Source organism: Leptinotarsa decemlineata, unplaced genomic scaffold, assembly GCF_025532065.1.
Source record: "Leptinotarsa decemlineata unplaced genomic scaffold, Ldec_3_MD MMD2_tig00000090_RagTag_RagTag, whole genome shotgun sequence".
Classification (NCBI taxonomy): domain Eukaryota; kingdom Metazoa; phylum Arthropoda; class Insecta; order Coleoptera; family Chrysomelidae; genus Leptinotarsa; species Leptinotarsa decemlineata.
In genome coordinates, this window is record NW_027412541.1 from 2,206,206 (window position 1) to 2,231,815 (window position 25,610).

The 25,610-nt window shown below is 34.6% G+C and overlaps 1 protein-coding gene across 1 annotated transcript in view; it reads right to left on the reverse strand.

Moving 5' to 3' along the window:
• LOC111514125 (obg-like ATPase 1) overlaps window positions 1–25,610 on the reverse strand; it is a 95,450-nt gene that overhangs the window by 2,182 nt on the left and 67,658 nt on the right. The window contains exons 8-10 of the mRNA XM_074172326.1: window positions 23,008–23,151; window positions 11,153–11,249; window positions 6,990–7,119 (exon numbers count right to left, since the gene is read on the reverse strand). Of these exons, the coding sequence (XP_074028427.1) occupies window positions 6,990–7,119; window positions 11,153–11,249; window positions 23,008–23,151 (371 nt within the window). The remainder of the gene's footprint in view (window positions 1–6,989; window positions 7,120–11,152; window positions 11,250–23,007; window positions 23,152–25,610) is intronic.

The window sequence follows — 25,610 nt, forward strand, 5'->3', positions numbered from 1 at the left end:
GATACTCTATCGTTAGTAGTCTGAATTTTCTCAGGTACTGAGTATTTTTTATTTCAGTTGGGAGTGACTGATATGCCTTAACGGCTTTATAATGGGGTCCCTTCTCATAAAATGATGTTGTGTGTTTTGGTATACTGAGGTCGGTTCTTCCTCTAGTATTTATTGCCATTTGATCAAAATAATGATCACAGTTCCTTGTAAAGATGTGGTACCTAGTGTTTTTTTACAAAAGTTACTATTTGAAGAAAGTACAAGGAAGGAACGGTTAATATAGCAAGTTCTTTGAAGTATGGTCTATATTTGACCCATAAGGTAATTTTAACATAGAGCGAACTACATACTTTTGAGTTCTGAATATTTTGTTCGCCATAGTAGATGTGACCCAAAATAAAATTCCATATAGAATACTAGATTGAACATGTGCATAGTAATATACCTTCATACTGTTCAACGAGACTTCATCCCTTGTTGCTCGAATTACTCCTGCAACAGAACAGAACCTTGAGTTCAGTTTATACACGTGTATGTCACATCTGATACTGCTATCAACTGTGACCCCCAAAAATTTGAAATCGTTTATTTCTGGAATAGATTTATGGTCCAATTTGACATAGATCAATTCCTGTCTATTTTGAAAAGTTCAGAAGTGGATTATTTCTGTTTTGTTTGTATTCAATTTTAATCCGTTCTCCGAACACCACCTGAACATTTTTTCCGCTACCTCAGATAACCCACTGGAGAGAGCTCTTGAATCAGACCCAGACACTGTTACCGACATATCATCTGCGATTTGACAGACTAGACCTGTACCAAGTAATTGTGGAAGGTCATTCACGTATATCAAGAACAATATTGGTCCTCGGATAGACCCCTGTGGAACTCCTTGAGTAATTAGATTTCTATCAGAATAAGTTTGTTGGTCATTTTGAATGTCTACGACTTGGTATCTTCCAGGCAAATATGATTTTATAAGGTCGTGTGCGTTGCCTCTAATTTCATAATCTTTTAGTTTATCTAGTAAAATAGTATGACTGACCATGTCAAAGGCCTTTGATATATCAAAGTAAAAGCTTCCTACCCTACTTTTTTCTCCAATATTATTCATAATTTCTGTTATCGCATTATGAATTGCAAGTTCAGTTGACATCCCTTGTCTAAATCCGTATTGTTGTGGAGGAAGTATCTCACTAAGATTCAAGAATGTTTGCAATCGCTTGTAGGTTACTCTCTCAAAGACCTTTGAAGGCGAAGGTAGAATGGATACCCGTCTATAGTTATTTATATCCGCTTCCATTTTTGTGGATCGGTATTACTCTTGCTATTTTCAACTTATCTGGGAAGATACCAGATATCAGACTTTCATTTATTGCATCTACCAGAGGATCACAAATGTATCTCCCAGCTTTTTTTAAAATTAAAGGGGGAATGGAGTCAAGTCCACTAGCAAATTTCGGTTGTAGGTCGTTCAAAATATTGTATATTTCTGTATGATTAGCCGTTTATAAAAATATTGTGGCTTTGTTCTTCGCTAACCCTGTACTACCTGAGTTCTTACTGCATGTTTGGGTTGTAAAGTGGTTGTTAAACATTGTAGCAAATTCCTTTGAGTTTGATTGTGATGCAGGTATTATTTGTTACTTTAGCATCATTTGTATTTTTCAGAATGTTCCACATTGTTTTCGATTTATTCTTGGAATTTGTTATATAATTATCATTTATTGATGTTTTGTAATATGAAAGAAATTTTTTATATGCACCCTTTTCTTGTTTATATTTAATGTATATTAATTCGCTCTTTGTTTCAATATAAAGATGGTAGAGATCGCGAACATAGGTTGAATATTGTTTTATCTCAGAGTTTATCCAAATATCAGTGGTTAAATTTCGTTTGCAAATGGACAGAGGGAAAGCTAGATAAAAGTGGTAATAAGAAGTGTTTTGAAAGTTATTGTATTTACTACTTGAACTGCTTGCCTCATAGACCTCCTCCCAAGTTTCAGTAGACAGCGCTATAATAAATCTTGATATGTTTGCATCAAAGTATATTCGTTTCTTACAATGAGTTTGCTTTTTCGATTCAATATCGTGCATTATATTCAATATTTGACTAAAATGATCAGATAGGTACTGTACTTGTATAAACTATGCACTCTGATATATTTAAAGGTATATTTGTGAAAATGTTATCTATCATAGTTGATGAAATCTTACTTATTCTAGTAGGAGAGTTTTCGCTCGAGGTTATACCATATTGCAGGAACAATTGCAACACAGATAATGAGTCATTTTCGGTGAAATATACATTAAAATCACCACACACTATGATATAACTAGAGCGATTTGCAATAAATTCCAAAATTTGACCCATACTGTTTATGTAGTAGTCGATGGAGATCTGTATGTGCATACTATAAAGCAAGGTTTTTTGTTCAGATTAGTTTTATAGCATAAGAACTCAAAGTGTTTTTCATATCGGGTCACTGGTATTTCAACCGAGCCAATTTCTATTTCAGATGATTCATATATAGCTGTGCCTCCTCCGCGAGATGTACTTCGGGAGAAATTGGCCACTAATTGTAGAGTACCTAGGCTGATTTTGTCTAATTCATCTCTTTGATACCAATGTTCTGTGACACAGAAAACTTTCGATGATACCTCATCCAAAAGGACTTGTAAGACTTTATTTTTTAGACTTTGTATGTTAAGATTGAGTAATTTGATATTGCTTAGTTGTCTTTTGGTTGTGTTCACTCTTTGTTGAGCTCTTGGATTCCTATTGTTTTATTTTCAGAAGTATCTTTGTTCACTATGTAGCTCCTTATCATTTCTGCAGAAACGTGTGTTTTCACCCTGTAGATATGGAGCCAAACTTTCCGGTCTGCTCCTGCAAATCCATGTTCTAATTATTCTCCGTTCACTTCCGCAGTTCCTAGTCTTCTATTAGAATTTGGATATTTCTTCCTACGTTTGTGAAATCTAAAGCCATCGCCTGTTCCTTCGCCTTGGCTACCAAAGACTATTTTATTTCTCATTTTGACATCCTCTGGATTCACGTACTTTTTTTCCTTGTCGCTATCATTTTTCTTTTCGGTTTTGGTTTTCACAGTTTGTAACGATTTCCGTTAACTGTGATTTTTCTCCTTTATTTCTCAATGGCAGATCTGCCGCCATCTGGCTTCGCGGAGAAGCATTTGTTAGGTACAGATTTCTAGTTTTAGTATCTACTGGTAGTTTCGCCGTTTCACCGTATTTCACAGTTTGGGAATAAGAGCCTTCTTTTTTGTTTAAGTTGTTTGTTGACAGTTTTTGTTGGGGCATTTGCTTTGATATGATTTGTTTTTCTTCCAAATATTTCGTTTTGTCTAGTAACAAGCTATTGTTTCCATCAGGATACTATTTTTTTCTTGCATTTCATGTAACAGTTGTTTTTGATAGTCATTGTTCGTTATTACCTGTTTTATTTCAATTTCGTGTATGGTATGCTTTGATTTAGTTGTTTTATCAATTTCACAGCATTCGACTTCAAGTTTGGTAACCTTTTAACACAGGCTTTTATGAAAAACACTTCTACAGTTTTTGCACACATATACTGCAACATCTTTTGAACAACATTTCATTTTTATTTATTCTTTTTCATTGTTTCCGAGGAGTGAATTTACTGATTCGTCGTCACTACACATCGTCGCACGTTATTACCCATAAATCATTATCATTTTGATTTGAATTCTAGTATCTATCAATAAAGTTCGACTGTTCTGCTGAAGTGAAAAATTACTCTACTTTTTCTCTCACATAAAATTACTCTACTGAAGTTTAAGAAAAAGTTATTATTATTATTACATTATTATAACATAATATCATAAATGATGAATTTTCTGCAAAAAATTATGGGATCATAGTACTTTGCCCTGCATATTTGAAAAAAAAAGTATGTGCTGCATACAGTATATTGACACAGACGTTTAACAAAAGTGAAATGGCTCAAGCTGAAACTGCAATAATTGTAAAATTCGACGGTCAAACTTCGTGTTATGGAAATTTACTGTTCCCTTTGTATTGGGGTCCCATGAATTGATGGAAATAATAACAATAGAGAATCCTATGAAAACTAACACGAATACTGATGAACTCAAGAAATGGGAGAAGAAAGATAACAAGGTGATAGTCAATGGATCATCTGTCAATGAAGATCGGTTATTTGATAAGTAGAATTTATAACCTCTGGCGTGAAATTAATCTGTTGAAATTACTTCTTCACAAAAATTCATCTGATGTTGCAATGAATTCAAAAATTATCAGCAGCTCACTATCCAAATTTGTTATGCTAGTAACTGCATGGAAAAGTAAGCAAATGCTTGCAGATTTCCTTGTAAAAGTGCCAGCGACAACTTTAGGACGCCCGAGTGAAGACAAATGTTGGTGGAATTTGGAAAGACAAAGTAATCACAGAGTTCCTATTCATACCCAAGTGAGGTGAAATTTACTATAAATCGAAAATATTAATGATGAAGGTGTCATCATTACTGCTGACTATGACAATTACGAATTTTGTGGTTTGAGACGAGGCAACACGTTTAAAATGCTAATGAAAGTTGACGAAATTGAATTGCAAACACTATAACTACGAATAGTCTTAAACTAAGGCATGAACGAATGGAGAATATCAATTCAAAGTATGTCAGATACACATTAAATAGTTGCAGTTCAAAGGGCATGTCTTAAAAATGACTCTGACTTCTGTGAAAGTTACAAGCTGGGATAACAGAACCGAAGAAGTTTCAAAAATTTTTTGATCATCCCAAAGCAAGAAAACCAGAAAAACTTATTCACAATAATGTTTTTCGTTCCCTTCAACATGGATCATGATTATTTCTTTTTCTCCAAGTCTGATGTATTGGCTGATAAACTATCTGTTTTCTGAAATATAAATCTGAAGCATAGAAGCATAGAAAAATTCTTCAAATTTAAAACACTTGTGAAAAAATAGACTGGAAATGCATTCAATAATTTCAGATTTGATAATGGAACTGAATTTTCCAATAAGAGAATACAGAACTTTTTCCAAAAAAAAAAAACGCATTTTATGTGAAACCTCGGCACACAACAGAAGATTAGAGCCATGAAAACTATCACTGACGATGCACATTTCATACTGTATTCGAAAAATTTGAGTGTGGAGCTATGATTAGAAGCTGCCAATACTGCTATCTACAATGTGACACACTTAAGATGAAGACACTTCTGATAGTCATTTTTAAAAGCAGATATTTGATTTTTGGTAAAAGCGTAGACCTTTATGGGCCGCAATTTTTGCAATACTTAGCCCGAGTGACAACCTCAAACCCTATTGCGATCCCGCGAAAAGAGAAAATTCTTGATATTTTGCTTCACGTTGGAGAAATAAGATTTTGCAAAAGTTCCTTAGAGATCGATTTTGCCCCTACATACCAATTTTCAATTAATGGTTCCGAATAAGAAACCATAGAAATGATAAAATAGTGAAAAAAATGAAGGAAATGTATTCATAATGAATATTACGTTTCTTATTCTTATTCCTACATTATAATGAATTTATTATTTTCGTAGCATCTTATTTATAATCACTAATTGAAAATCGGACTTGAATATGAAATTCGAATTATGAGTTGAAATTCGGTTAGTAGGGTAGATATCGATTTCCAAGCAAATTTTTCAAATAATTCAGTTCGGTATCATGATCGAGAATTTGCCCTTAAACACAGTAGACTGGGTTTGAGACTGTCACTCCGGCTAAGTATTGCGAAAAGTGCGGCCTATGAAGGTCTATGCCTGTACCAAGAATCAAATATCTGCTTTCAAAAATGACTAAAATACAGGGGTGTCTACATTTTATGTCTGTCACACTGTATATGCTCAATACATCAGTTTGGAATCAAGCAAATCATCCAACACCCTAAAAAACTAGTTCGGTAGAAAACCAAATTTGAATCATTTCAGGATATTTGGGCCTGTATGTAGATCCAAACATACTGAGAAAGAAATATTATGTACAAAATAGAAGAATTATTTATGTGGGATATAAGAATATAAAAGAATCCACAAATTATCTCTTGCAGAACCCATCAAATAAAAAAAAATTGTGTCAGTGAGTACTTATGTTCTATATGAGACAGTGAAAAGATTTCGAAATACAGAGTGGTATGTATAGTCTCAGTCTCCACGATGCTGGAACCACAAATTGCAAAAATTCCTGGAGAATTTCGAGCTGTAGCAAACGAATGGTGAGCACTGCTTTTTCGTGGGAAGTTTGGGTGCTGGAATTGTATATGAAGCCTTCTTTATCAATGACAGAGTGATTTTCAAAATATTGGCACATCTCAAAACTGATTTCGAAATGAATGTTGGTGAAGCAAAACGTTTCATTGGCATTGAAATTTGGCGTGGACGGTTGAAAGACTTGATATTTCGAAAAATAATTCGTCTATTGATAATCAAAGTGCTATAAAACTTGCGAACAATCGAGAATTTCATAAAAGTATTGAACATGTAGGTGTGAAATATCATTATATTCGTTATGTTGTCGAGAATGGATCACTGGCTGCCAACTACGTGTAGTCTATACTTCAACTCGCCGATATCATGACAAAAACCTTTACCAAAAAATTATTGAATTACATCAACTGATTTTTTGTTTTGATAAAAAAAAATTGTAGTTGCTATAAATGAAGTTCGATTCGATTGTTCTACTGGTAGTCTCGCATAGCATTAGCCCAAGTTGGATGGCGTCATCCTGAGACAAAAGCAAAACATAAGATTCTTTTGGTACATTCAAAGGCGCGGCGCTCGTAACACTCGAATGTGTTTTTGAGGTCGGTAATTATATAATCCATTATTGCCAGTAATATAGAGAAAAAATGTTTACATAATAGGGTATGAATTAAAATTAAAAATATATAAAAATCAAATGTTGGAAGATTCAATAAACCTAGAATCAATTTGAAACAAATTACCTGCTGCCTTACAAGCTGACTCGGAACCTTCTTCTTTAAAATCTGAAAACTTCATAACTTCAGCCATGATGAAACCCTTCTCAAAATCTGTATGGATGCGTCCTGCTGCTTGAGGTGCCTTTGTGCCTTTCTATAAAATTATTTAATTGATCAATAGATTGAAGACAATAAATTGCAGATGAAGGTGAACACTTCTTTACCAAATTTGAAAAATTTAAATCTCTTAATCGTTGGCAAATTTATATGAAAAAATATAATTATTTATTTCACCACCCACGTAGGTAGGGTTGCAGTTCACAAGATACAAATTATATGGTCCAAGTCTTCATGAAGACTGTTAATTTCAATCAAAACTTGACTATATGACAATACTGAAATTTTAATTTTTCGCCTCTTCTCAGCTTATTACTATATAATGTGGTTGAGCGATTTGCGGCCAATTTTTATCTATGAATTCAAACTGAACCAAAGCGCTGAAAAATATAATTAATTATTTCACCACCCAAGTAGGTAGGGTTGCGGTTCACAAAATACTAGTCATATGGTAAAAGTCTTTATGAAGACTGTTCATTTCAATCAAAACTTGACTATATTACAATACTGAAATTTTAATTTCTTGCCTCTTCTCAGCTTATTGTATGAAGTAGTTAAGTTGTGGAATTGGCCGCGGTGGTAGTGCGCCCGACTCACGATCGGAAGGCCGTGGGTTCGATTCCCGCCTCGACCAGATATTTTTCTCGAGAGAATTTATCTGGTTGAAACTGGGATGATTCTGCAACCGTCAGGAATCACATGTTGAAAGGTAAGACCTCGTTAGTCCTTAGCTAGCACAAGTTTCTCAACTTCTGAAAGTTGTCGTTCGTATGAGGGCGACAGCTGATTAACGGAAAAACATATTTTAAACAGATTTTTTTTAAAAGAATTTGCGGCCAATTTTCCTCTACGAATTCAAACTGCACAAAAGCGCTGTCGAAACAGCGCGAAATATCATCCAGGCATTTGGCAATGATAATATCAATGAATGCACTGCTCGACGTTGGTTTGCGAAATTTCGTTCCGGAGATTTTAGCATCGAAGATGAGCCCTGGAGTAGTCGACCTACAGTAATCCAGGACGAGGTTTGAGGACCCTGGTGCAGACTGACCCATCACACTGTGCGTGGGATGGCAGAACTGAGCGTCAGCTTCCATGCGGTTTTAGTTAAAAAGTTCGAAAATTGGGGGCCCCATGTTTTGAACGATCAACAGAAATTGTCGCTTTTCGAAATGATCCTTCTTTGCTTTTGCGTAACCAACAAGACCCTTTTTTTGATCGGATCGTCACGTGTGACGAAAAGTGGCTCCTCTACGACAACAGGAAACGTTCAGAACAGTGGTTGAACATCGACTAGCCACCCATGTACTTCCCAAAGGTGAAAACCCATAAAAAAGACCATAGTTACTGAATGGTGGTCAGTGGCTGGTGTTATTCATTATAATTTTCTGCAACCGCGCCAAACCATCACAGTGATCTTATCGTGAGGAAACCGACGAAATATACCGAAAATTGCGTCAACAGCAGCCGGCAAAAGCACGTTTCACAAATCACCGTTCGAAACGAATTGAGCATCGAAGATCTACGTCAACCACCATACTCGCCAAAAGATCCCATCAATTGAAGCACTTCGATAACTTTCTCATCAATAAACCTTTTGTCACTCAGGACCAGGCAGAAACGGTCTTTGTCAGCTTCATCGAATCCCGAGCACGCAATTTTCATGCTGACGGAATCAATCGATTTGTGTTACGTTGGCAAAAGTACACTGATTCTAATGGCGCTCATTTTGATTGAATTGAATAGGTATTTACTGACATATTACAATTTGAATTAGACTCACGAAAACGGAAAAACTTTTGAAACATTCTAATGAATTTTACAGGCTATTTTTTCCCTACCATGATTTTTATAAATTATTGAATTCGGCTTTAACTGTTCCTGCCCTTGATGAACAAATGGAGTAAATTCTTTTCATTAGTGTGGAGAGTGGAGTGGAGTGCAGTATAGTGAAAATTGCTTTTTATAACTATTTACCTGTACATCTTTTTTTTCATTTTATTAAAACTTTACAGTTTTTCCATGTTTAATTTTTTATTCATTTGAATTTTTTAGAATTCTCCTACAATTTCCATATATTATTGGAAATTTTTCAGCTTTTGAGTTTTTGTTCACCAGGGTGGAGAATATTATTTCGATCGGAAACTGAAATATGATAATCATAGTTAACAAGTTAAAGATCACAGGATAAAAATTCTTGCGACCTTATCCAAAATTCCGTTGAATAAGCATTTCGGCCATTTGCTCCAATGTCAAAATGTACACGTTTTAATATTTCACTTTCAGTTCTGCACCAATTTTTCATAAGCCATTTAATTTGATTTTTTCCTATATTGTGTACAATTTTTGTTCAAATAAATATTTAAAATATGTGATTCCGTTAACCAGCTGTCGCACCCCTACAAACGACAACCCTCAGAAGTCGAAACTTGTGCGAGCTACAGACTAACGAGGTCTTACCTTTCAACGTGTGATTCCTGACACGGGTTGGACGATGCAAGTGAAAATTGATCGTTCAGCCTGCGGCTTGAAACACCGACCAACACGGTGGTCGATTGAGTGAGTAAACAAAGCACCCAGTCGAACCGATCGGCTACCGACCGACCTGTGTGTGGCTCTATACTTATTTTCATTTTTGTTTTTCAAAGCACCCAGTCAAACCGATCGACTACCAACCGACCTGTGGGTGGCTCTATACTTATTTTAATTTTTTTTTCAGAGTTAACAACTATTGTTTCGGAGAAAGAATATCTCATGAAGGTCCAAAATATAAATCCATAAGAAATTGTACATTTTATGAATATATTATTAATGTATATAGCATATCCATTAAAGAATATTCATTTCAAGTCCACCGGGGTATATCTTATGGACATCTATTCCGACCTCTATTGGATATCTATAGATCTTGTCTGGGCGGTAATAATTCCCCGAAGCACCTACAATCATCATGTCGTTTTGCAATCCGATTAACCATGTTTCGTAGCAGAATCAATCCACTTTCAACTTTATGAATTCTAACAAGAAATACCTGGTCAAAGGTCAATTCGCACACGCACCACTTGTGGTGTCAGAACATCACCCCTTTTTTATTGTTACCTTTCAATCATAAATAGAATTCTTAAAATAGTTCTGACTAGCTCACTACTTAGAAAAATATCAAGCTGAGGTTTCAATTTCTCACATTATTGAATTAACAGATGCTTTAATAATACATAAATTTCCTGATTTCTACAGCATGGAGCGAGTTTCAACTGCATGATTCCTAAGACATTTTATATGAATTACATGACGTTCCTTCTTCACCATCTCTCAATATTCAAGGAATTTATATTCAACTCATTGTAAATTCTAGCCGATTCACGTGAAATTATTCCGAAAATTCGAAAGCGTTCATACCGTTTTCCATCATTTACATTTTTCCGGTCGACGGAGAGCATGTATTCTCATGCAAATTTTCCAGAGACAATTTCAGGGCAGGAGCAATTTATTTACTTTCGCATTGGCAGTTTAATGGGCCTTTTATTTCCACTTGTCGCAGTTTGTGAAGAAACATTGGAAATTTTCTAATGAGTATTCTTGTATGACACACTCGATTTGGCATGATGACAGAGTAGTTGCAGTTTTCTCATCAAGATGTGATCTACCTGAGGTAGTTAGTTATTCTTTCTATTTTGTAAGTATAAAAATATTCAGGAAAATAGACTATTCATTCGAAACACGGTAAATCAGTTTACTTCTCATTATTTTTCTGTGCTATATTTTAAAGAAGTAGTAAGATATTCAGTGAAGGAAAATACGAAAATCTGCAAAGATTAATATATACTTTTTTTTTATCAAAATGCTATTCGCGAAAATTGAAATGAAGAAGAATAAAATGAAAGTATCTGAATGAGTATATGAGATCACATGAACATTTTATGTAATTATATAAATAGAAACAGTATTCATCATAACATTACATATACTTTGATTTGTTGAATAAATTGAAATCCATTGAGTATTATTGAATTCAATAAGTATATATTTTTTTTTTCTTAGACATAAAAAATACTTGAATTATCAATTACCTGTATCGTCCAAGCTTTCACTTCATCTGGTCCAGAGGTAAAGAAGTATTCTAACTGCAGAGACTTGTATCCTTGAACTATGATTTTATCAAGAGCGCTGAAAGTAACGATATCATTATTAATTTTTTATAAATATCTTTACACAAATTATTCCCAGTTTTTTTTTTTCAGTATAATATTATAGACTTTCTCCTAGTCGTAGAGAATTTGCACTAAAAGTTTTTGTTGTGTCGACTGCTTTGTTCTTCCAGAATATAACTTTTTTCGAAGTCTGGAAAATATGAGACCTCTTATAAACATTGATAACAACGTTATTATTGGAGATAATAACAACTTTTCAAAATAAAGGGATAAGAGTTGTGAATAAAAACAAAGTGTTTATAGAAAATGAAACAGTAGTTATTAGTATTTCCACTGTATACCTAAAAAAATGGTGCTGTTGATATTTGTCACAAATTCGAATATCGGGAATATTCAGGACAAATAACTCCATTGAATTGAATGGTTCATGTTACAGATTACAGATTAAATACCCCCAGATCAAACAATCAGAAATCAAGAAATGGGTAATTTTAATATATTTTGGTAAAAGAACAAGAGATAATTGCCGATTTCTTCAGAAAAAACAATGTGGAAGTAGCATTCAGGCCACATGCCAGGTTATCTGATTTCCTTTTCAATGACAAAGATAAAGTGGACAAGTTGGAGAAATCTGGAGTTTATAAGATTGAGTGTCCGGAGTGTAATAGTGTTTACGTGGGACAATGTGGCCGAAATTTCCAAAAATGGTGTGCTGAACATGAAAGATCGTTCAGACTAGATAAAAATGATGCGATGTTTTCAAACCGTTCCTTGGCATGTAACCACAAGTTCCCGAATCTAAACGATATGGAAGGGTTGCAAACTCAATTATTTGGAATCTTTGGAAATTCACAAGCATTAACATTGCGGGTGCAACCTGTTAAATGATCAAATCCATTTAGTTTACTAACCGGTTTTCAAATTAGCATGTCCACACTGTCACTCGTAAACAAAATTCAGAACTCAATCAAGCTAGATACCTCTATTATTACCTACAGTGGTGTTATATAAGGGCTAATGTAATCAATCATTGTTAGTTTATTGTATAAGTTTGAAAATTTCCTTATAGGACGAAACTGCATCAATTTATTGGTTCATGTTTCATCTTGCGTTGTAAGTTGATGTTTTATTAATAGTTTGATGTTGTTGTTTGAGTTAGCTCTTCTGTTATGGCATTCACTCACGTAACTTGATCGAGATGTAGGGATCGACAAATGTCATTTCACAAAATTTCACCGAAAATAATGATTAAGGTGGCATTTCATTCGTAATTTCACATACAGTACTCAAGATTCGAGCCAAGCTCCGCCAACAAATGATTGGAAATTTATGGACAGTTTAGGTAAACTAGTTCAAAAGGGGTTCTATTTTGCGAATATACCAAAAGCTATTCAAATATTCTTTACATCTTTGGTTGTCCATCGAAAACTGAAAAATTAATTCACCGAATTTTTTGTTGATGGCTCATTGGTTATTCTAATATACACCAAGTATTCAGGTTTTTCATTCCTCGATTTTCATTTTAAATGGATTGAAATAATACTTTGTTGAAAAGACCGAATCGGGCGAAAGCTTGCGACGCCCGGAAACGTCAAACACTTTCACGGGAGGTGTTCAAGTAATAATAATAATAATAATAATAAATGGTCTTTATTTTACGTGGCGGAGTTTAGCAAAGCGCTATTCTTCCACTCAACCACGTTTGAAAAAATAAAGAAACATTACAAAAAATAAATGGCAACTTCAGGATAATAAATAGTAAGATTAAATTCAATTGTTTATGCTTGGATCAGTGTTGGCTGAGCAATTCAGTTTTAAGTTTACTTTTGAATAGCGGTAGTGATGAATTTTTCAAAGATTCAGTGAATGAATTATACATTGTTACAGCATGATACGTGAAGGATCGTTCATAGGTAGTGCTGTTATGATTCGGAATGTCTGGGAAGAAGTTTATTTACCAAATAAGTGGGTTATTGTTTTCATCAGTTTGTGAATGAAACAAGCGAAATGCAATTCTCTTGTTTTGCATTTTTAACCAATTAAGTTGATTGATGGAAGGGGTCACATGATCTCTGTAATTCAAGCTGAATATTAGTCTAATGCAGGCGTTCTGTACTTTCTGAATTCTTGCAGAAGTTATGGAATCGATACAAGGGCCATAAACGACATCGCAATAATTAAACATAGATAGAATCAGTACGTCAGTACGAGAGACCTACTAAGATATTGTCTGTTTGAATACAGATGTTTCAGAGTACCGTACGACCTTTGAATGAGAGTATTGACTTGATGAACAAATCTGAGGTTGTAGTCTATATGAAATCCTAAACATTTTATTTTGTCAGTCAATTCCACAGAATGTTCATCAATATACAAATCGATATTATCTATGGCCCTTCCACGATCTTTGGCTTTTCCAAAAATTATTAAAGATGATTTACTAGGATTAAGGTTTAGACAGTGTTGCTGCGAAATCTGAACAAGATTTTTTATATCATTATTGAGCGATGATTCGTGATCAATAAGCTGATTTACTTTAACGGAGTAGTACAAGTTATTGTCGTCTGCATATGTATGAATGTTGAATAACTTAAGGACCTTGGAGAAGTCAGATGTGTAGATAATAAATAGTGGGGCGAGAATTGAACCTTGCGGGGCTCCATGACATACACTCATATTATCAGACTGACTACCCTTCATCACAACACGTTGCTTTCTATTTTTTAAAAATGAACTGATAAAGTCACATGCCTCCATACTGAAACAAAAAAAAACAAGTTTAGCGCACATCAGATCGTGATTCATGGTGTCGAAAGCCTTACTGTAATCGAGAGACAAGAAAAGAGTGACCTTTTCATTATCGGTGGCTGAAAAAATATCGTCGGTCATTTTCAACAGAGCACTAGATGTACTGTGATTTTTCCGAAAACCAGATTGGTGTTCAGGCAGGATGTTATTATCAGAGACATAAGAGTATATCTGACTATAGGCTGCCTTTTCTAAAATTTTTTATATTGCCGGTACTATATTTATGGGCCTCAAATCATTTGGTGTCAAAGGTATAGAAATTTTGTGTGACTTGGCACAGTTGATTCCACCAAGAACGGTAGATATCACAAATACGCGACGGACTGTGACTGCTCATCGTTTTGAGGTTCACCTCAGTGCACCTCCTACTTCAGTGTTTAAAAACTCTTTCATTTGGAATAAGAAATCACATATTAAAAGGTAAGACTTCGTTAGTCCTCAGCTCGCACAAGTTTCGTCTTTATTATGTGGAATAAACTTCCTGAAAACATTTTTTCAAATGAATTTATTATCGGCGAATCACACAGACACCGCTCTTAGAGCGCCTTAAGAATTTTCCTGTAGTGCCAGTGTTTTGTCCTTGAAAAAAAACTTGTCCTCGAAAAAAAACTGTTAAAGTGTTCTATATACTTTGCTGCGATGCGCAAAATGAAAACGGTTATGGTACGTTTGCACTTATTACGGGACTGAGTGTCGGACGGCTGAAAAGAGTTGTCACAGGTCAGCTAAAGACCCCAAGGATACATTAGGTATCCCAGGAGTATACCAAATACCGTGTAGTTGTGATTCGTTCTACATCGGAACCACTAAAAGACGCGTTGAATCGCTCTTGACTGAATATAAAAGAAGTAACCACTATAGTCAAACAGATACATCGGTAGTTGCAGAACGCGCTCTTTCAGAGAGCAGTCATGACATTGTTAACGTTCTTGATGAACCCAGAGGATACTATCCGAGGCTTTTTAGAGAGGCCATAGAAATACATAAACAAAAGAATAATTCAAAGCGCAAGGAAGAAATGTCAAACATCAATAAGACATGGATTCCGGCACTTCATAACACAAAGATTCTCCCAATAATTGAAGGAGGGTTGGACCAGGATAACGAACAGTTGGCCGTCCGACACCCGGTTATAAGAACAGACGCATCGGGACCGTTTTTAGTTTACCAACCGTTGCCGCATCGCCTTCGATATTTGCCGCAGTGGGCAGACGAAATGTCAGGTATAAAAACCTGCAGACTACGGCCGATAAGCCCGGAAACATTCGCCGTGAAAGCCTACATACAACGACTAATGAATAAAACGGAAAACTGACAACTGGTTCCAGGGATATACGGGAAAAGTCGAAAATTTTCATTTGCAGAATTTAAAAAAATCTCTTTGAACATTGAAATTGGAAGTTTCCTTGTGTCATATGATTTTTATAAAGGAGTCGTCGGACAGCCTCAACTTTGAAATTTGAAAAATAGACCTGTATTTTTTGTAACTATTTTGAGTGGTAATGTTCATATAAGTCAAATCTATGTTTTTTGATATTACCGAGTGAGTTTCGGTGATAATTTGATACTCATCTAATGAATTATTATTTTTTATTACGTTCGTGAATATCACTCGAATTGAATCGATTTTTACTCTATTGTAACACAGTTAAAACTCAAAAACTTTACCAAATAGGTACGTGATATGAGTTGATTTCCAGTGAGGTTTTCTCGCATCGTACAATTTACAGAAGTTTCAGAAAACCTTCTTCTTTTCAGCTCTCGCGGTGTTCAATCGCAAGTTCATCACTAATGATAAAATCCGAGTTGTTGAGCTTAATTTTTTGTATGTCAACGGCATCGGCATGAGCTGATATTGATATCAAATTATAAATGAATTCATCTCTCATAATTCGAAGTTCTTGAGAGAAGCGACATATTCCATCTAGTTCTAGTAGATAGAGTTGTAATTAGTAACAAATCTTTCTCTCAGACGAAGGTGTTATGCATGCAGTCGAGGCGTGTTGACTGCAGGCACTGCTGTTTGAGACGGATCTTTCCTGCACTCATGAGTGGTAATATCTCGAAACATGCCTACTAGATTATTCTCTGTAATGTATCTTGCTTAAATGTCGGACATATATAATTCAATGTCCATCGTGGTATTAGCTGAAGAAGTAGTTGTTTTCCGGTAGGCATTTACCAGAGCCTACTTTGTAGGTACCTTGGGAGATATGAATGTTATGAGATTCCATTTCGAAATATTTATTTTCTTATACGTATGTATGTATCTCTTCCCTACACAGTCTTCAGACTCATTTTGATATTTCCATTAGAGTATTGGTACACGGGATGTTTCTTCCCCACTTTTGGGACTTTGTTCTTGAAATGGAGCTGTTACTAGTTAACAAACATATCTTTCTGTCAGATAAAGGTTAAAGGTCATGCAGTCAAGACACGTTGAAGTGAATCGAGTCCCAGGCACAATGCTGTTTGGGTCGTCTTCCCGGGACTAATGAGAGGTAATACCTCGAAATATTTTTAGTTATCAAATTTACCTGACTAGTAAATAAGGTAACATTGTAAAATTTGATATTACTGGAGTTTTTTCCTAACCCCAAACCGTTATTTTAACACCTCGACACGTGTTTGGATCACCAAGTAATCATCTTCAAGAGAAAGATGATCACTTGGTAAAATTGAGTTTAAGACAGTTAAGACGCAGGTCTTAATATATATATATATATATATATATATATATATATATATATATATATATATATATATATATATATATAAGGACAACATTGTGTGTAGATTTAGTTCAATCTTCCTCTTGAAGATGATCACTTGGTGACCGAAACACGTGTCGAGGTGTTGAAAATAACGGTTCGGTGATCGGATAAAAATCAAGTAACATTCATTACTACACCAAAGGTTCCACACAGTGCATTGCAAGTAAATAACAATGTTACCAATGGCTAGTACGTAATTCAGATCATCTTACATTAAATAGTGTAGACGTGATTAAATGAAATTTGAATACATATTCCAAAATTCATAGTTTCTTTCTCAACCACAAGAAACAGTTCCAGCAATTTCTAGAGAATGTGAGTCCAAGAGAAAAATCAGTAGTATGCCCATCAACAAACGAAGTACATTTTCGACATATAAATAAAAAATTTTGTGTCAGCATTCACTATGTTTCACAAAAATATTTAGTCACATCACAGTTCCAAAAAAAATCTGAAAACTATAGAAGACTACTTCAGAAGTTAGGACGTTTACTACAATTTCATTTGCATATGAATATCCATTTTCTCAAATAACCTTAAATATAAACACATTGTTGGGAAACAACCTATATAGATCATAGAATAGATACCCGAAGGAAATTTCTGCAGTTCAAAATTATTTATTAATAATATGTTTCCATTAGTATAAAAATCGATTAACTCATCACAATTTTCCTTGTAATAATAACACCAAAAGTTAACAATCTGGTCTGCAGAATGGCAACTAACCTATTCATTGACGGATCCAACTTTAATTTCAAAATGTGAATGTTCTCCGCACCCTATATTTACCAAGATTTTAAATCTTTCAAATTTATTAAAAAGACACTAATGACCAAAAATACATTTTAACGACCCTATGTTCATTCTTTATAGCCCAAAGATTACTCCCGCTCTCTGCGTCGCATACTCATCTCTCGTCTGGGCCTGCACAATGGTAAATTCAACTTAATGACAATAATGGCATCGGTGCTTACGTTTTTTTTTAGTGAATGATTCGAGTAGGAGATAGAGAACGCAGACAGACGACTCGATTCCGAAACCTATTATTATCGACGAAAAGATACCGACTGCATGAGCGTGGTCAGAAATCGGAATGAATTTGTCATTCCGTCGGTAATTTTTAAATTGGGGACGGAATCATGTAAGATTCGAGGGCAGTAGGGTGATGAAATTAAGACCAAATTATTGATAACAGATAAATTACATTCAAAAAATGACATCGATAAATTCCTAATGTGAAAAAATTGAATAGGTACTTAGCTTGAAAGTACCTATAGTATGAAATTGTTTTACTATTTTTTTTCATTATGTTTGCGTCGCGAATTGTCATTACCAGTCGTTTTCTAAAGCAGAAAAATACGATTTGCTGGTTGAAAACGTTTTTCAAAAGCATTTTTATTTTACAAATTATTCAATTAACAGCTATAGTGAAGCGGTTACATTTTCATTTTACTGTACGCGTAATTTGCTGTGTTACTGAAAATGTTGTGGAGAGTGTACCGAGCGGATACTTGTGATTATGTGTAAGATTTCGAGAAACAGTGTTCTGAAACTATTTCAAACATGCTTGAAACGATTGGTTCTATGAAATGTTTTGAAATGAGTAAACAATCATTTCAAAGTAAATATGGCCTGAAATAATTTGATATAATCAATTTCTGATCTATACATTTGATAATTTATGACATTTCGACAAAAGTCGGTGTCTATGAATTCGATATTCGAAACAACACAGAGAATCATTATATTGAGTGAATATAGAATCTTTGCCAGCACAAAGTAAATAATACATAGTATGCAGAATTTGTCCAAAAGAACAAAAGAAAAGTCAGACTTTTATTTTTGAATCAGCGAAACTACTTAGTAGGCAAAATTAAACCAGAAATTGAAACAACAAAAAAAAAAGGAAAATTTAAAAGAAAACAAGAATAAGTTGAAAGGGTTATATTTTTCGGGTAAGAAAGGTTTTGACTTTCTACTTCTTCATCTTTATACAAAAAAATGTGTCAATCTTCCAAAGAAAGTTACTTCTTTGCATGATTTACACATCTTAGTTTAGAGTTACCTTTATGAAACTGATTCCTTACTTTCTTTGAAAGATTCCCATTTTTTTGTATAAAGATTGAGAAGCCAAAACAAGAATATTTCGAAGGATGGTTACTTATCAAATTTTGTAATATCTCGAGAAGACCAGAATGATTGTGTAGAACTTTTGAATTAGGAATTGTGAAGAGTTTTCTGATTGATTCGGCCGTTACTTGATGAAGATCAGAAACTACACCTCAGGATTTGATCTCCACAAGATCAAATCGTGAGGTGTAGTTTTTGAAAAAATTTGTGAAGAGTACAATCAATAAATAAAAATGAATCGTACTGCAACTGAATGAAAAGCATGCGCAAATTGATATATTCAGGCTCATTTCAGCCTCCTTCACTACACTACTGGATAATTTTTTGTCTTTGGATTAAATTGAATTGAATATTTGGGTGATTACCTCACCCGTAGTAGAGGCTGTAATGTTTATTTTTTAATTTTAATTTTTTTTAAATTTCATTTTAGGCTCCTTTGAACCCAAAAGCCGAATTTCGATGTGTTGTTTTTTTCAAAAATTCAGTGAGCTTTACTGTTGAGCTGGCAGAAACAAATCAACATTTCGTAAATTTTGATCTTGCAATAGTTTTGGGATGATTTTAGGCTTCTTCATTACGCTAATTATTAAAGTTTCGCTCCTCGATAGAATTGCATATGTTAGAAGTGGAATAATCTTTTTGAAAATATATTGTCGCCTTCCACGTGCAGTTTAAAAAAATTGTGGGTTCTGATAGCTTTACTGTTAATCTGACAGAACCGAATCAAAATCCTTCTTGGAAACAGTGACCTTACAATAATAATGAACAGTCGTAAAAAAATCTCGCTAGGCAAAATACTGATTACTAATGGATGATGAAATATTTCAAGAGTTCTTCAATCAGTAATGAAATTACACCCACCAGATGGCAATTCTGACCCGCTCTAATGTTCCTTGTACTTTCCAAATATATTTCTTTCGAAAGAAATACCCAAACAAGAAAGCTAAAGTGAGAGAAAAATTATTGTGAGATCAATAGTTGCAAAAAATTCCACAGATTAAAAAAAAAACAACACGTCGACATTCAGCGCTGGGAAATCAAAGGAGCCTACATTGAGCCTAAAATTATCAATATAATGGGCTGAAAAGTCCCGGGCTTGAGAAAAAAAACGCTTTTTTACACGCTTTATATTAGCTTCACCGGTATGTATGTATATTTGTAACTCTCAAGCTCGGGATCTGTATTTGACAGAATTACCAACATTATTGCTTAATCTATACGCGGGCAGATGGCGATGTACGTAACTCCTTGATATATCGACATTATTACTTGATCTATTCGCGGGCAGATGGCGCTGTACGAAAATATCAATGGTAATTTTTCTAAACAATATACGGCTGATTGATCTCAAAGTTTAGATAAAATAAATATAGTTTAAAAAGACAAAAAAACACGCTTTTATAGCATACAAAACTGAAAAATTAAAAATATAGTTCAAAAAACTAAAACACACGCTTATAAAGAACATCGAACTGAAAAGTTAAAAATATTTTTTTTAACAAGCTTAAAACAATAACGAACGAAAAATACTAGTATTATTGTGAAAGAAGCGTGGGCGCTTTGTGCCATATTTTTTGTAAATTAGGCGCCCGTCGCTTTTTTCACAATAATACTAGTATTTTTCGTTCGTTATTGTTTTAAGCTTATTTAAAAAAATATTTTCAACTTTTTAGTTCGATGTTCTTCAAAAGCGTGTTTTTTATTCATCAAAACGTAATCATTCCACCGCCGCTCTAACATTTCAATACCACTTTTGTAGAACGATTTATCTTTTGTCTCAAAATAGGCCTCATTTTCATCAATAACCTCTTCATTCGAGCGAAATTTCGTACCGATAAGCATTTTTTTAAAGTCTGCGAACAGCCAGTAGTCGTTGAAAGCCAAATCTGGCGAATACGGCGGATGTGGGAGCAATTCGAAGTTCATTTCATACAGTTTTGCCATTGTTTTCATTGACTTGTGACACGGTGCGCTGCCATGATGAAACAACATTTCTTTTTTTGCCATATGCGGTACAATTTCGGCTTTCAAACGTTCCAATATTCACTGTTGATGGTATTTCCCTTCTCAAGATAGAGGCCACAACCTTTCCAGCCGATTGTTGTGCTTTCAAGCGCTTTGGACGAGGTTTGCCAGTTGCTTTACACTCAGATGACGATCGTTTTGATTCCGGAGTGATTCCATGTTTCATCCATTGTCACATATCGACAAAAAATTATGAAAAACTCATTAATATAGTTTACTGTATATAAAAGGTTTTACAAAAACCTTGACACGTGTTTCGCTATACAATGGCATCAGGCGTAAAATAATACTAACAGTATTATTTCACGCCTGTATTATTTTCAAGCTAGTGAGTACTACTAATAGTATTATTTTCCGCCTGTATCATTTTCAGGCGTAAGCTATTGAGAAAGCTATTGTATAGCATGTACCGCATGCCGCGGTTTTTGTAAAACCCTTTATAGTGAAAATCATTCAATAAACTGTATTAATGGGTTTTAATATGGATATTCAAGTATCGGCCAGTTCTATTCAAAAAAATTCCGGTTTTTTATGTTTGAAAATGAAAATTACTGTAGTTGTATCCCAACACCAAACCGTTAGTTCAACACTGTAGCAGATCTTTTTTATATTACTCTAACCGGAACTAAAACCGGTCTATAAATGTTTCATGTATTTACGATTGCCTAGTTCGACTGGTGTTCGAGAGCAAACGAAAATTATTTCCTTTACGCTGGTACTGCGCTTCTACTGCTCTCATTGATAGAGGGTGCCACGTATTCTACTCTGGTGGAAAAATGTTTTTAGGTTCGAATTGCCAAAACTAGTTGAATGCCAGAACGGAATTATCTGATTCTACGAGTGCTTTTTAGTGCTGATTTCTCATACAGAAACACCTCTGGTTATAAATGTGCTTGGGGTTTTTATATAGCAAAATCTCGAAGATTCTGGCTTGTACCCGTATTTTTTGTAGGTACGTTAACCAAATTATGTAATCTTGTAATTTCCGAATTTTATCATATGAAATTTTTATTGTGGCAATTGTGTTTTCCATTTGGAAAAATATGTATTTTTTTGTAGCTTACGAGGTGAATACTGTTTCCTCTATCAATCTAAAGTTCCGGGATAACTCAGCTGGTTAAATAAACAGACAGTGGCTAAGGAAATCCAAAGACTTTCATTCCAAGAACCCACAAATCCTCGGGAATCGCGCCGACCCTGAGAATATACAACCGATATTTTACAACACTTCGAGTAAACTGTTTAATCTTCTTCTTGAAGATGATCACTTGGTGGTCGAAACACGTGTCGAGGTGTTAAAATAACGGTTTGGTGTTGTGATAAAACTTCAGTAATATTCATTACCACACTCAAGGTTTCAAACAGTGCATCACAAATGTTTAAACATGGCCAAACACTTCAGAATAATCAAGACGTTCTTGTTTTTGGTCAAGAGTAAGCTCGCGCGGCACCCACTTCGAACAGAGCTTTCTTATAGTCAAATGCTAAGCAATATAAAGTCAACACGTTCTTTTGATATCTCTACAATTTCAGCTAACTCACGCAACTTCACTTTTCGATCATTCAAACCGAATTTGTGGATTTTTTAAATTTTTTCTATTGTTACTGCCTTATCTGGACGTTCATTGCGTTTTGCATCATCACTGTCTCTACCATCACGTTTGAAGTCAGAAAACCAACGTTTAATTGTTGTTTTCAATGGAGCGCATCCTTTTATCACTTTTTTGATCCATTGCTTCGCTTGAACGGTATTTTTTCCCATCAAGAAGCAGTTTAAAATTAATACACAAAATTGTTTTTTTATCTATTGTTTTGAAAATAACAAATGTAGTGCCACAGTTACACTACTTTTGTTATTTTCAAGTTATTGAGCTAAGAGTCTTGTAACTGAACGAAAAAATCCGCAAGCTTATTAGGAGTTTCCACAACGAACGGAGATGAGAGAAAGGATGATTGAAGAATAAATATTAGATAAAATTAAAAGTGACAGGATTTAGTTTTGAAACTTTAAAATTTTCGAAATAGTCTACTTACCTAGTTGTATTGTTGTCTTCGAGAATTTTTTTTCTCAATATTGGATCTTCTTCCTCGAGTAACCTTTGTTCGAAAACGCCGGAAAATGGAATGATTTGTGATCCCGGATCATTTTTATCAACCCATTCTTTGATTTTGATCAACCTGTTGACAAAATAAAAATAAGAAACGTTTTTCGTGCCGAGCATCAGACAGATGGTGGATGTTATATTCAATAGAAAGTCAATTCAAAAGTATTAATCACTACACGGCTACATAAAAAATAGTCATAAAAGATAACCGCACCCCAGCAGACACGACCTTTTGTGTATCGACAGGTTATCATTACATCTGTCAAGATATTGTACCTAGATATAACAAATAATTGGGGATGTTTCGACAAGGTTTTAATTAGCGTTTTCGATGTAGGTCAGAGGTATAACCAAATTCTTTTGTTGTGGTTCCATCCGAAAATACAACTGTTACGTAAACTAGCTTCTAATCATTCACTGCGGTTTGCCGTTGACAGACCGACAGCGAGATGGACAATAATAAATTAGAAGAGAAATCAACGTCAAATGTACTGAATGAGATTGAAAATGAAACCAAATTATATTTTAATCACGCGCCATTAACTTGATATACATTTCATTTCATCAGATATGGGTTCTTCAGAAATTTTAGAACGAAAACTACTATGTGGTCCATTGAATTTGCAACGAATGGTATATTTTTTGTTATGTGCACAGTCGAAATTTGAGTACCTCCAAAAGTTAGTGCATGTGCGACCATATCAGATGCATTTAATGGCTTCAAGTCAAACAGCATTCAGGACAGGCCGAAAAACATTGAATTCGTTCAAGAATAAAGTACATCTGTTTCAAAAATACAACAAAATATTAGGAAATGAAAATAATACTCAAATTTGTAACCTTCTATTGAAATGACAAAATGGTTAAGGTTTTTGCAGCCGATGCTTTCAGTGTCATTATTTTTATTCGGGTATGAAGGTCGTCGCACCGAGCTCATAGAGGTGAATTTAAGAATGAATGCTGACTGGTACATACGCAACATCCTTGAAGAGCATGTTTTACCTTACGGCTGATTCATTGGTTACGACAATTTCGTGCTAATGCATGGTAATGCTCGTGCACCGGCTGCAAGAACAGTCACCCAGTATCTTCAAATTGTTGGATTCGAGGCAGTGAAGTGGCCACCAAACAGTACTGACGCAAATCCCATAGAACATATTTGAATCCTCCTAAAAAGACATACGAATAATTGCTGCACAGGAAGAATGGAATCGAATTCCACACGAAACCATCATAAACCTTTTGCGGAGTATGCCCAGGAGGATGCAGGCTATCGTTAGAGCTAGGGGAAGAAACAATAAGTACTGAACTGTTATTATGTTGCCTCAAAGAACTTTCATTTTTGTCGTCACTGTTGCTTGTACTGATTAAATATTATCAGACAAATAGAAATAAACATAAAGTTAAGGCTTAAAATAAAATATGCAATATTTTTCTCTGCGAGTGTATATATTTCAATAGTATGACTTTTCATAACTCACCTGTTAGGAGTTCTTGTTTACTGAAACTTGTGTCATCACACAAATGTCTCATCCAGAAATGAAGTCATCCAGAGTTAAAGGCAGAAGTATATTTGATTTGTGGTTATAACACGAAAAGCTGCAGTGTTTCAACGAACGGCATTCAGAAAAACAAGTTCACTATTCAACGATCAGTAGAATTTCGAAACCGTCCACAAAAACGGAATCATTAAGAAAAGAGTTTACGAAAACTGTATGCGAAGAAGATGCCTGTTAGAAATACTTCAAGTAGTTATCGAAAACCCTAGAAGGGACATACACTGGTGTGAAGAACACGAAGAACACTTTTGTAAAGTGCGTTCTCATGAAAAATAAATACTAAGCATACAGGTCGACATTTATTTGTTAATTTCAAGCTAGGGACTAAGTACAATTCAATCTTAGAAAATACTTTTCATAAAACCCCTTTTCATGAAAATTCCATTTAATCTCCTGATGATGCTAACTTGGTTAGAGAAATGCACGTCGAGAGATGGTGGTTTTTAGATTCATTTACGCCAGAAGTTCCAATTATACCTATCTATCTATGCTTTAAGATACGATATTTCTATGTGAGCCTAAGGTGGCATACCGATATATTCTGTTCGATGATGAATTCACAACAAACTAACAGTAGAAAATATATTTCATGAATATATATTACATACATTATAATTTCCACTATTTAATCATTTGGAAAGTATTATAAAAAGTGAAAGCATCCACAGATTTCTACTCTCAAATAGTAGAAAAGTAGCCCCATAGCCAAAACAGGAAATCTATTTGAAAAACAGTAGATCTGGCAACACTGGCCTACTCTTGTGCGATTTCTCTTCTTCATCTGTAGTAAATTGATGCGCAATATTCCACAGTGTAATTGCATTACGACTTCGTTGTCAAATAATCTAGCACACCCAAAAATCCTCAATTTGTGTAACCCCCAACTTTTTAAATAATTATCAAATGGTTCAATGTAATAGTTGTTCTGCTATTTCGGGCGGACACAAACCCAATAAATCAAAAATCGTGAAAA